The 13,901-nt window shown below is 45.5% G+C and overlaps 1 protein-coding gene across 1 annotated transcript; it reads left to right on the top strand.

The window, feature by feature from the left end:
• Positions 1 to 1,633: 1,633 nt before the first annotated feature.
• Akap14 (A-kinase anchoring protein 14) lies at positions 1,634 to 13,850 on the top strand. Its single transcript, XM_052171839.1, has 6 exons — positions 1,634 to 2,237; positions 2,346 to 2,927; positions 3,019 to 3,110; positions 9,276 to 9,455; positions 12,642 to 12,694; positions 13,757 to 13,850. The coding sequence occupies exons 1-6, from the start codon at positions 1,634 to 1,636 to the stop codon at positions 13,848 to 13,850; spliced, it is 1,605 nt and encodes a 534-aa protein (XP_052027799.1).
• Positions 13,851 to 13,901: the final 51 nt, after the last annotated feature.

Genomic DNA, 13,901 nt, shown 5'->3' with positions numbered 1-13,901 from the left:
GAGAGAGAGAGAGAAAGGAAGGAAGGAAGGAAGGAAGAAGGAAAAAAGAAAGAAAGAAAAGAAAGAAAGAAAGAAGAAAGAAAAGTGAAGAAAGGAAAGAAAGGAAGGAGGGAAAGAAAGAAAGAGAAAGGAAGAAAGAAAAGGGAAGGAAGGAAGGAAAGAAAGAAGAGAAAGGAAGAAAGAAAAGGGAAGGAAGGAAGGAAGGAAGGAAAGAAGAGAAAAGAAGGAAAGAAAGAAAGAAAGAAAGAAAGAAAGAAAGAAAGAAAGAAAGAAAGAAAGAAAGAAAGAAGGAAAGGAAGGAAGGAAGGAAGGAAGGAAGGAAGGAAGGAAGGAAGGAAAAAGGGAAGGAAGAAAGAAAGGAAGAAAGGAAAGGAAGGAAGAAAGAAAGAAAGGAAGGAAGGAAGGAAGGAAGGAAGGAAGGAAGGAAAGTAAAAAGGAAGGAAGGAAGAAAGGAAAGGAAGGAAGGAAGGAAGGAAGGAAGGAAGGAAAGAAAGAAAAAGAGAAAGAGGAAGGAAGGAAGGAAGGAAGGAAGGAAGGAAGGAAGGAAGGAAGGAAGGGTCATGTAATGCTCTTCCAGGGGACCTAAGTTTGGGTCCCAGCTCCCGTATCAGGTGGCTTAAACCACCCATAACCACAACTCCAGGGCAATCAGAAACCTTCTTTTGGCATCTCCAGGCACCTGCATCCACAGGCACAAACAAACCCACATACATATAGTTAAAAATAGAGTCTTGACTCTCACAAGGAGTCACATGCTGTTAGTCGCTCAAAGTGTGGGCTGAGGTTCTTTTTGAGTCAGTATTTGGAGTTATTGTTCAAAGAAGCTAGGGATTCCTCTCCTACATTTTTATTTAATTTAAATCTTCACAGTTTGAAGATGGAAAATCCTTGGTTTTCAGGAAAGATCCATCTCTGCAAGCAGATAAAATGGGTCAGCAAGGTTTCCTTCCCACCCTTCCTCCCCAGTCTCTCCTCAAGAAGCAGCAAGTGTTGCCAGAGGCTGTTGATCTTTCAGGAGACAATATATAGAAGCTGGAGAGATAACTCAGTGGGTTTTGTTGTTGTTGTTGTTGTTGTTTGTTTGTTTGTTTGTTTTCTGGGTTTGGGTTTTGTTTTTTTTTTTTTTTTTTGGCCTTGTTGCTCTTATAGAAAACCCAAGTTGTGTTTCCAGCATCTACATGGTGGCACAAAACAATCAGATACAGGGCATCTGGTGCTTTCTTCTAACCTCTGCAGACACCAGGCATACACTTAGTGTACAGATGTGCATACAAGCAAAATATTCACACACATAAATAACTAAAAAAAACATTCTTTAAAAATGAGAGTGTGTAGCCGGGCAGTGGTGGCGCATGCCTATAATCCCAGCACTCTGGAAGGCAGAGGCAGGCAGATTTCTGAATTCGAGGCCAGTCTGGTCTACAAAGTGAGTTCCAGGACAGCCAGGGCTACACAGAGAAACCCTGTCTTGAAAAAAACAAATCAAGAGAGAGAGACAGAGAGAGAGAGAGAGAGAGAGAGAGAGAGAGAGAGAGAGAGAGAGAGAACTTAATGTAAGTATATTTGTAATCTGCAACCCTGCACACATAGAGTAAATTCTTGAGTTTTTTTTTTTAATCCAGGCAAAATAAAAATGAATAACAAAAAAAAGCCCCCAGCCCAGAAGGCAAAGATTGTGGAGACCACTAGCACAGCCAAGACAAAGAAACCGGAGGCTCCGGAGCCCAAGCATGTTACAGAGCCAAAACCTAGTAAGCCTGTGGAGGACCCGAAGAAGCCTGTGACAGATCAGAAAGAGAAGAAAATGGTGACCATCCTTGCAGACCCAAAAGACAAAAAGAATGCGACGGAGCCAAAAGAAAAGAAGACTGTGACGATTTCAGATCCCAAAGACAAGAAACCTGTGATAGAGAAAGACAAGAGAACGGTGACATTTGTGACAGATGTGAAAGACAAGAGGATTGTGACTGATACAAGAGAAAACAGGATTGCATCTATAGACACAAAAGAAAAGCTTTTGCCTGAAGTAAAAGAGAAGAGAGTGCAACTGTTAGACCCAAAAGAGAAGGTGATTGTTTCCCCAACTACTGCGCCACTTTCTCAGGCCGCTCCGGCTGCACATGTTACACCAGCTGCACATGTTGCGCATGCTCCACCAGCTGCACATGCTCCGCCTGTTGCGCATGCTCCACCTGTTGCGCATGCTCCGCCTGTTGTGCATGCTCCGCCTATTGCGCATCTTCCGCATGTTGCGCATCTTCTGCCTGCTGCACATGTTCCGCCTATTGCACATGTTCCGCCTATTGCGCATATTCCACCTATTTCGCATTTTGTGCCAGGTCCACCAGTTTTGCATGTTGTGCCAGTTGCACCTGCTGCACCAGTTGCACCTGCTGCGCCAGCTGTGCCTCCTGCGCCAGTTGCGCCTGCTACTCCAGCTGCACCTGCTGCGCCAGCTGCACCTGCTGCTCCAGCTGCTCCAGCTGCGCCACCTGCACCAGCCGCACCAGCTGCGCCAGCTGCGCCACCCGTGCCACCTGCGCCAGCTGCGCCACCCGCACCAGCCGCACCAGCTGCACCAGCTGCGCCAGCCACGCCAGCTGCACCAGCCGCACCAGCCGCACCAGTTGTGCCAGCAGTAAAACAGAAGATCCTGGTGTCAGAGGGGAAGGGGAAGAAGGAAGTGCCACCACGTGTGACCCAGTTAAAGGAAATCAAGGCACTGGCACTCACAGCAGAGAGAAAAGAAAAGAAGGCGTCTGAGCTCAAAGAGAAGGCGCGCGTGACAGATGTAAAAGAGAAGAAAGTTGTGCCAGAGGTAAAAGAGAAAAAGCCTGTAGTTATCGAGAAGAAAGACGACGGGACAAGTGAAGTAGCTCAGACTGTAGTTGAGGGCGTCCTGGCTGCTGCTGTTCAGTTTGTGGAAGGTAGGCTTCGGGTTTGTACAAGCAAAACCATTGTCTCAGTATCATAAGACCACGCTATCAGGCAACTAATAAACTCATGCCTTGTTTCCAGAAGCCAGAAACCCCATCAAGAACATCAAGTGGCTCACTCACGGGGAATTCACGATAGAAAAGGGTCGAAAACAAATTGAAAAGTTTGTTTCAGTAAGTAACTTTGGTCACTCAAGTTTGGTACCCAAGGGTGTGAGTAACAATATAAAAAGGTCCTCCACTGATCATTAAGTTTAAGGTCATAAAAAACCAAAGGGGTAGCATCATAGACAATTAAAGTAAGTAAACATAATTTTCTTGTAAATTCCAAAATCAAGATAGGAAAGTTTTGCTTACTTGTTTTAAGGGCATTATACACCCTTAAGATAATATTTTTTCTTTAAAAAAGACTATTTTATATGCTTGAGTCTCTCTCTCTCTCTCTCTCTCTCTCTCTCTCTCTCTCTCTCTCTCTCTCTCTCTCTCTCTCTCTGTGTGTGTGTGTGTGTGTGTGTGTGTGTGTGTGTGTGTGTGTGTGCGTGCACGCGCATGCGTCTGGTGCTTGTGGAGACCGGAAGAGGATGTCAGATGCCCTGAAAGTTAGAGGTGATTGTGAGTTGCCAAGCAGTTGCTGGGAATTGAACACAGATAGCCAGTGTTCTTAGAAAGCCATTTCTCCAGCCCTATTTTAATTTTTTGAGACCCAGGGTCTCCTATGTAACTCAAGCTAGCTTGGAATTTTGCTATGTAGATTAAGCTAGCTTCAGACACACAGAGATCCGTCTGTCCCTGCCCCTTGAATGCTAGCGTTGAAAGGGTATACCACCTCCCCAGTCAGTAAGCCTTCTTAACTGTCTCCAACCCTAAGGTGGGAAAAACTTTGAAAGAGAAAAATTGCTATTTCCATGAAAGCCTTTGTCTGTGCTGGTGTATTCAATGGTGGGGGGGGGGCGCTGGCTTAAGGAGAGAGAGAAGCACCTCTAAGATAGCTCTCCTCCAACAATATTGGTATGTTCAGGCTAACAGAGGCTATGGGACAGCGTTACTTGTACTAGGCATGTTTATGTGTTTCTTATTACTGACCCACTTTCACCACTCCTGAGATCAACAGTTTCTTGCTGTAATTTTAGAATGTATTGCCCAGATGGTAATGATAATGATAATGACATGCAGCCCATCGATCCTAGCCCCCTGTGACCTGTGTCTGGCTCTGACCCTTTTAGGTGGCTTCTGGGCAGTAGAACCATGGTTGCTTTGTGCTGTAGGTAGATGAACAATGGCTTAAAATCCTGTCTCGCTCTACTTTCTCTGAAGTGAGATTAGTTGAAAGTGAAGTCTCTAGCGCAGTCTGAGTGAGCCTACAGTCCCAAGGACAAGTTCCTAGGCCATGGCCACCGTGGTGGGTGGCCCCAGGAAGAAGCAGGGAAGAGTCACCCACTCTCGGTACGGCGCTAGGCACCACACAGAGTTTCTGGTAGGAAGGGCTTCTACTGCACCCTGGGAAGGAGAGGCATGAGTGGCTCTTGAACATCCTGTTCTAGTGTGAGTTTCTTTTCAGGCTGAGCAAACACCCCTGCTTCCTGCATTCAGGGCTCTTGACTCGAGGCAGAATGGACCAGGAGAAGGGGTGAATGTTTCTCTTGCCAAAGGGACAAGAGAAACGGCAAAGCAAGCCTGCCTGGGGCCTGTGAGGCTCAAGGTGATGCGTGTCCTGCTGTTCCCATCATAGAGCTTCTGCCCTCTCACCTTTCTCCCCAGCCATGGCTGCCTCTTTGCTCTCCCTCAGCTGCCAGGCATGCCCCAGCCCCAGGACCTTGGTGTTTGCCCCTCCCTCTACTCCCAGGTCTCTGTGAACAACACCTCACTGCTTTACCCCTCTTTAGGTTTTTGTGACATGCCACCTGCTCTTTGAGGTCTTTCCTCACCACATCATCTAGAGTTACAGACTTCTCCCATCATTCCCTCCTCTCTTAGGAATCTCAGTCAAGAGTTCTAAGACACCACAGAGTACTTAGTTATCCCGCCATTCTTCCATCACCAGGTCATATGCTCCAGGAGAGCAGAACATTCTGGTCAGTTTTGCCCTAGGCTCCTAGCATAGTAGATCGTCAATAAGTCCTTGTTGGGCACAAGATATTCTCTCTTCTCTCTCCACTCTTTCCCCACATCTCCTTCTCTCTTTTTATTCCCCTCTCCCACCTATTTTCTTTTGGGTTTTTGAAACAGTCTGGTCTTGAACTTGCTGTGTAGTTGAGGATGACTTGAATTCCTATTTCTCGATTCTGCTACCCATGTGCTCGGATGGCAGGCTTGGGCTGCCACTCCAGCTAGGTCACAGTGCAGTTCTATTCTTCTCAAGGTCACGTGCCATGGCTAACAGTTTTGTGCATGTGATTTCAGGTACCTAGTGATTTTGAGTGTCCACTAATATAGTCCATCCACGGCAAACTAGGACCAGGGCAGTGAGTATGTGAAGGTGTGATGTACATAAAGAAAATAGAAAACATAAGGAAAATATACACTCACTGGAGCGACATAAAAATCCATTGCCCATGCATTCACGAAATAGCAAACAGCAGAATTGAATGTCCCAAGCTTACCTTAGTTCCCATAGAAGATAAAGTACAGTACAAGCAAGCAGAGAGGAAGAAACTCTGAGAACCGAGACATCTGGTGGGCAGTAGACAACACTGAGCTCTCTGCCCAGAAGCCCTCGGCTATCATCCAGGCCCGAAGCCCCACTGTCTTCATCTGAAATGTGAGTGGCTTGGCTACATGGGCTTTAGGAACTATTCTAGTGCTACAGAATCTTTTCATGACAAACATTCCCACTGGAAACAAATCTGAGTAAGTGAGAACCAGGTGAGGAAAGCCAGCCCCAGGGAGTAGACTGCCAGGCCTCTTCACAGGAAGTAATGCACTGAGCAACATGGCAGAGGCCTGGAATTCTCATCATTTGGGTGGTAGAAGCAGGAAAATTAGGAGTTCAAGGCCACCCTGAGCTAACGTGACAAAATGTGTCAAAATATATTCACCAAAAAGTGTCTGGAAATATAGCTCAGTTGGTAGAGAGCTTGCCCCACATGCACTAATCCTGGGTTTACCCCACACTGCATGAACAAGGCATGCATTTATTTCCAGCCCTTTGGAGGGCGAGTAGAGTTAGAAAGTCAGTGTCATCTTTGACTACATAGCAAGTTGGAGTTCAGTCTGGATGATATATATTAAGGCCTTGTCTTAAAACAGAAAAAGGGAACGATATCATACAGACGATGGGAAAAGAAGACACAGTCCCCAATCTCAATAAACTGAGCACTGTTTCTCTCTTCTAACTGAAATGGCCAACTGGATATGAGTTTGAAATAAGCCCAAGGAAAAGACCACCCCGCTTTATTGTTTTTAAACATGGGCCTGAAAAACTTGGAACCAATTCCTCCTTTGTCCCACTTCTCATCTCTCGGTCACTAGACCATCCAAAGAAGTGCCCGGCTCTTGTGTGGTACACTGTCATTGCTCATAGTTGCAGACACTCAGGAGGCTGAAGCAGGACAGTGGCTTGAGTCTAGGATTTCAAGAGTAGGCCAATGCCGTCCTGAGACGCCACCCCCACCCCAGTGCATCTCAAAAACAAACAAACAAAAGGGCACTCTGCCTTGGATCTATAATGAACAAGTAGCCGCTGGGGGACAGAGAGTAGTTCTAGTTTGAAAAGGATGACTCCAAGGTGGAAATTCTTGCGTTATTCGGGCCTGGGAATGTGACAGGGTTGGCAGAGGGCTTGTCTTGCACATGCGAAGCCTCTTGGGAGGTAGAGGCAGGTAGTTTACAAGTTTAAAGCCATTCTTAGCCATACAGTGAGTTCAAGGCCAGTCTGGGCTACAGGATATCCTGTGCCTTCCCACCCCCAGAATGTAATGGGATGGAGAGATGGGTCAGTGTTTAAAGCAAATGGCCTGAAGTTTGGCTACCCAGAACCCGCATAAATGCTCCTAGCTTTAGAAGGCAGAGACAGTGAATCTCAAGACCCAGCTGGCTAGGGCAAACTGTGGGATTGGATCCTTGTGAGACCCCGCCTCAAAAAGAAGGTGGAAGACTGATTGAAGAAGATTCCAGGTATTTACTTCAGCCCCTCCCAACCCAAGCATACATATGTTCCCACAAAAATGCATATACACATGCAACATACACCACACACATGTACACATGAAGAAAAAATCATGTCTTTTTTTTTAAATCTAGACTGTGGAAAATCTTAAATGACACAGTGAGACATTGTCACTTTCTTTGGCCTACTTTTCATGGGCTGCTGAAGGCTTCAGAGTTGTACTGGTAGGTCTGAGGCTAAGCTTCAGGAAAGTAACCCTGGCTTCACAATACAGGGTGGTCTGGAGAAGTGGGGTTGAGGACAACAGGATACAGATAGGAGGCTTCTGCCCAGGGTCTGTCGAACACCAATAAAAGCTTCAATGGACTAGTGGTACCAGGATCAGGGAGGAGAGCGGAGATGTGAGCCACAGTAGGAAAGGACACACATGCATGAAGATGAATGCAATGTATGTGAACTGGGAAGGACAGGAGGACCGATGGACAGGATGGATGTGTAGACTGTGTATATATGTGCATGCCTAGGTGGAAGTCAAAGGTTACCTTTTTGCTTTTCCTTAGATCTGTCCAACTTCCGCCACTTTTTGATGTGCTTATTTGATTTTCTATGTATGTATGTATGTATGTATGTATGTATGTATGTATGTATGTATTTAATTCATTTATGAGCACTCTGATGCATGTACACCTGCCTGCCAGAAGAGGGCATCAGATCCCATTATGGATGGTTGTGAGGCCCCATGTGGTTGCTGGGAATTGAACTTAGGACCTCTGGGAAGAACAGCCAGTGCTCTTAACCGCTGAGCCATCTCTCCAGCCCCCACCTTTTTTTTTTTTTTTTTTTTTTTTAAATCAGGGCTTCTCACTGGTCTCGCTAGTCACCCAGCCACTATCTAGGCTAGATTTTTTTGGCAAGGATTTGCCTGTCTCTGCCTCCCTAGCCCTGGGATTACAAGTACACAGCACCATGCATGGCTTTTAAAGCGGGGGCTGGGAACTGAACTCAGGTCTTCGTGCTTCTGCAGAGAGCACATTCCTGACTATCTCCCTAGCCTTCCCTCCATTTTTGAGACTGGTCTGGGATGACAGTTGAGGATGACTTTGAGCTTCCAAATCCCCCTGCCTGCACTCCCCAGGGGCTGAGATTATAGGCCTGCCCTACTATACCTGACTCTGAATGGATGCTGATTCTGTCAATAATATAGTTCATTTTAATTGGCTATTCTCACCTCAACCTGCAAAAACAGGTTTAGACAGCAGAGATCCTCCAAAGTCTTCAGTTTAGTATCTGCACGCTGGCTCTTCCAGCCAGGTATGATGAGACATGCCAGTAATCTCAGGTCTTGGGAGGAAAGGTAGGACTCTTGAGTTTGAGGGCAGCCTGCTATATAGTGAGACCCTGTCTGAAAAAGTAAAAAAAAAAAAAAAATACTCCCACTGGGATTCACACCCAGGCCTTTACGCACGCGGTAAACCCCCTGCTGCTGAGCTGTAATCCCCCAGACTCCCTTTTCAGGGCCTGTGGATAACCCAACTGCCTGAATTGTTTCTCGTCTGGTCTTATTTCCTTTTATACTTTATTACTCTGTGTGTGTGTGGAGAAGTATCATGTACATGTATGTGCACATACCACAGTGCACATGCAGATGCAGAAGACAGCCTCGTGGAGTTAGTTCGGATCTCCTTGTACCTTTTACACGAAGTCTGGCCATTTGACTCGAGTTGTCAGACCTGCATAAGCGGGGCCTTCACTGAGAAATCTCCCCAGAACTTGGCCCTTTGTTTTATAAACCACATATCATAAGGTAAGTAAGTCCAACCTTACAGATGGCTGAAGCTGGCCCCATTACCTTTTCATGATCCCTTAGGGCTCCTGGGATCGGGTAAGCAGAACACCTATTCTGTCTCGAATTATCCTCCCGTTTAGCCACACGCTTGCCTCCCAAGTGAGGATGTGGAGAAGTGTGGTGTGTCCATGTAGTCCTTAACCCTTGCCCCTCTGCCTCCAACACAGTCCAGAGCACATCTCAAGTGAGTTTTACATTGTTGAATTACTCCGTCTTTAATCTACTGTGGAGGAATAAGAGGAGGTGGGTACTAGTTTGAATCAAAATAAAAAAAAAAGTCAAGGATTCAGAATTCGTAACCCTGTTATATAGTGCCTTTGCTGAACTGAGCCTGATTTTCTTTATTGGTAAGCTTTCTGTCCCCTCGCCTTTTTTTCCTATGAAACAGACATGGGAGTTTCAAAACCGCTGGGTGTACTATGCTGATTTTATAGAGAAGAAAGACTTAATTCACTCCTTCCACTATATCTACCGGGTGCGCTGGAGTGCCCCCACTGCTGTGCGACCCATGGCACGAGTCAGCGCCAACGCCTACTTCACCATCAAGTTCAACAAGAGCAAGCCTGCGGTAAGCTCTTCATTTCGCTTCGTGGTCCCTTTGGTTAAGATTCCCAATGGTGACATTCCCAGTCCTGGGCAGCATCCATTCCTTCGTCCCTCCCCTGGCCCCCATGGCAAAACTTCAGGTTTTATGAAGACAGGTTCTGATCTTTACCTACATAGCTAACGATGGCCCTGAAATCCCGAACCTCTTGTCTCAGCCTTCCCAGTGTTGAGATTCTGATTCAGCAAGTCTGGGTAGGGCTAGAGATGATGCATTCTTTGTGGTGGTGGTGTTTTGGGGTTTAGGTTATTTGTTTGAGACAGGGTTTCTCTGTATAGCTCTGGCAATCCCGGAAGTCACTCTGTGGCCCAGGCTGCCCTCTCTAGATATCTAGCTGCCTTTGTCTCCTGAGTGCTGGGATTAAAGGTGTATGCCACCACTGCCTGGCTGAGACAATACATTCTTAACAAAACCCCTAGGTAATTCTGGTGGCGCACACCTAGACACTTATATCTAAGTAGCAAGGGCCTGTGACCTATAGTTATATCTAACATGTATGCGATTCCCGCCCCCAGTGAGGGAGGTGAGGTGGTGAGACTGGTGAAGTAAGGCCAGACATCATGGGATGAGGCCCTCGGGGAAAGGCTCTTGCTCAAAATCCCAAGCACACGTTTGAAGGTGAAAATAGGTAGGGGAAGCAAGCAGTGGTGGCACACAGCTGTAATTCTTGCACTTGGGAGGCAGAGGCAAGTGGTCTCTGTGAGTTCGAGGCCAGCCTGGTCTACAGAGTGAATTCCAGGACAGCCAGCGCTACACAGAGAAACCCTGTCTTGAAATAAATATAAATAGGTAAATAAATAAATAGGGACCACTGTAATATTATTACCTTTTTTTTCTGCCTTAAACATGTGCTTGTTGTGAAGCTGGAGAGCTGCTTTACTTAAGAGCACTTACTGCTCTTGCAGAGGACCTGGGTTCAGGTCTCAGCACCCACATGGTGGCTTGCAACTAATTGTCCATATATCTAGTTTCCTGGACTCTGCCATCCTCTTCTCTTCCGACCTCTGTGGGCACCAGGCACACACATTGTGCACATGCATACCGGCAAAACACTTCTTCCATATATAAAATAAAAATCAAAATTTAAAGAACATTTCTACTTATTGCTCTGGCCAAGCACCCCAGCTCGGTTCCCAGAACCCACACCAGGCAGTTCCCAGATAACCTGTAAGTCCAACTTCTGGGGACCCAGGTCCTTCTTCTGGCCTCTGTGGGTCCCCACGACACAAGTGAACACACATATACACAGACAGACATAAAATAAAATCGTTAAAAAAAACCCTCCATATACTCTTCCACTGCTGGTGGGGTTGCAAATTGGTACAACTATTCTGGAAATCAGTCTGGAGGTTCCTCAGAAAACTGGGCATGACACTTCCTGAGAACCCTGCTATACCACTCCTGAGCATATACCCAGAGGATTCCCCAGCATGTAAATAAGGATACATGCTCCACTATGTTCATAGCAGCCTTATTTATAATAGCCAGAAGCTGGAAAGAACCCAGGTGTCCCTCAGCGGAGGAATGGATGCAAAAATGTGGTATATTTACACAATGGTGTACTATTCAGCCATTAGAAACAATGAATTCATGAAATTCTTAGACAAATGGATGGAGCTGGAGAACATCATACTAAGTGAGGTAACCCAGTCTCAAAAGATCAATCATGGTATGCACTCACTGATAAGTGGATATTAGCCTAGAAACTTTGAATACCCAAGACATAATCCACACATCAAATGAGGTACAAAAAGAACAGAGGAGTGGCCCCTGGTTCTAGAAAGACTCAGTGTAGCAGTATAAGGCAAAACCAGAACAGGGACGTGGGAAGGGGTGGGTGGGAGAACAGGGGAAGGGAAGGGGGCTTATGTGACTTTCGGGAAGTGGGGGGCCAGAAAAGAGGAAATCATATGAAATGTAAATAAAAAATATATCGAATAAAAAAAAAAAAAAAAAAAAAAAAAAAAAAAAAAAACCTCCAGTGCTCAAGAAAAACAAATCTGTAAAAAGGACTTCATTTTTTTCAAAAAAGTCAACAACAGATGGGCAGAGTAGTTCTTACATCTAATCTAAGCATTACTGAGTCTGAGGCAAGAGCATTATTGATTACCTTGAGTTTGAGGCCAGCCTGGACTACAGTATTAAGATCCTATCTGAAAAAAAAAATATGAGTTGGTTTTGTTATGCTAATTTGAAGGCTACACAGCTTTTAGGAAGTGGGTTCTATCTGGCAGAAGTGAATCACTATATAACTAGGGGTGGCCTTTGAAGGGCGTATATGTCCCTGCGTTCCATCTGCTTCCTGTCTCTTGTATGTGCATACAAACAAATCTCCTCCTCCCAACACTATGACTCTCCTAGCATCATCAACTGAAAGAATCTAAAACCAGGAGCCAAAATAACTCTCTTGTTTTGTTGCTGGCTGAGGACAAGCCGTGTAGCCCTGGCTGTTCTGAAACTTGCTCAGTAAACCAGGGTGGCTTTGAACTCACAGAGATCCACCTGCATCTGCCTCCTGAGTCCTGGGATTAAAAGGGGTGCCCACCACTGCCCAGCCCCACAATAATTTTTCCTCTTTGGAAAAAAATGTATTCGTTGGAGCTCTAGGCTTGGTAGCAAACAACAGTAATCCTCGAACTTGGCAGAAGCAAGAGGATCTACTCAAAGCTAAACTTGTACATACTGAGTCCAGCCTGAGCTACATGAGACCCTATCTCCAAAACCAAAATACATTTGTTAGGTGTGGTAGCACACCTATAATCCTAGCACTCCGGAGAGACATTGTGGTGAGAGGTTTCCTTGCGGCTAGGTACTCAATCCGAGTATATATAACATAGTAAAACCCTTGCTTCAAAATAAAACATTTCCAACCTCTCCCCTGCCCAAAACAAAATTAAAAAGGAGACAAAAGACTGGTTCATGCTCTCATTGAGGTACCCATGCCTCTGCCCACTGTCTCCAATCTTGTGGAGTAGCTTAAGGTATCTGTTACCGTTTTCTGACTAGGTTTGAAATATTAAAGAACTACCAATTAATGGATTCCCAGTTAATAAAGACAGGCCCTGAAAATGCAAATGTATACATATAGAGAAGAGCGGAGTGGGAGGATTAAGTGCTTGGTCCAGGTTTATGCTTGTCCCCCTCTCTTAGGATATGCCTGTTGACGTCTCTTACATCTTTGAGAATTCAGCACTACTTCAAAGGTAATTAAAATTTGGAGACTTATTCTATATGGGGGAGGTAAAGGTTGCCACATTCTAGGACTCCAACAGGCCCATAGACACAGATAATTCAAGCAGGGCCCCCTTTCATCTTTGGACCACTTACCCTATAGCAACGGCTGAAGTAGGATTCTAGCATTACTCTAGAAAATTGTTTTGTAAATGCCTTTTCAGTGATTAGAAACTTAAGGAGTAGTTGAAAAAACAGGGTCAAAGTGAGTCATGTCCAATCTTTCTATGGAAATTTTAAAGTGTGTAGATGCACGAGTGCATGCATGTTTGTGCATGTGTATATGGTGCTGGGTATCAGTGTGTGTGTGTGTGTGTGAGTGTGTGTGTGTGTGTGGTGCTGGGTATCAATACCAGGGCCTTGCACATGCCAGGAAGGTACTCTACCACTGAGTTACAGCCCCAGTCCTCTTCAGGGAAACTTCAGAATTATACTGAATTTACTAAGGATGATATAACCCCTTTGGGGCATTATAGTCATATCTATAATCCTAGCAATCAGGACGCTGAGGCAGGAGGATTGCTGCAAGTGTGGAACCTGTCTGGGCTGTATATACACACACACACACACACATATGTGTGTGTGTGTGTGTATGTGTATGTATATATATGTATATTATTATTTGGTTTTTTGGATTTGGCTTTTCCGAGACAGGGTTTCTCTGTGTAGCCCTGACTGTCCTGGAACTCACTCTGTAGACCAGGCTGGCCTCGAACTCAGAAATCCGCCTGCCTCTGCCTCCCAGAGTGCTAGAATTAAAGGCGTGCACTACCACCGTCCTGCTCTGTCTGGGCTATAGAGTGAGATGTTTCAGCACTCTCTCTCCCAATAAGAACCACACCAAACTCTTCCCCATGTTACTGAATAGCTGCTCTCTCAAAGACTTCTTATGTAGGCTTAACGAACAGTAGGGAATACAGCTAGAACCCAGCCAGAATCTTGCTCACTGGGAATGCGAGGAGGGAATTCCTGCCTCCACCTTGTTTGAGTATAAAAACTGTGTGTATGTGTGGTGTTTTTCCCTTCCTCTATAGACCAGGGAAGATTCGATTCCGAGAACAGTGGCTGCGGGACATTACTGAGACCAAGAATATTTTGTTGGACTCCATCCCCTTTAAAGTTGTCTGATTCCTGTGTTATGTTTGAGGATGTTTACAATCCATACATTAAAAATATGAA

This window comes from Apodemus sylvaticus, chromosome X, assembly GCF_947179515.1.
Source record: "Apodemus sylvaticus chromosome X, mApoSyl1.1, whole genome shotgun sequence".
NCBI classification, from domain to species: Eukaryota; Metazoa; Chordata; class Mammalia; order Rodentia; family Muridae; genus Apodemus; species Apodemus sylvaticus.
This window is presented reverse-complemented; position numbering and strand designations above follow the sequence as displayed.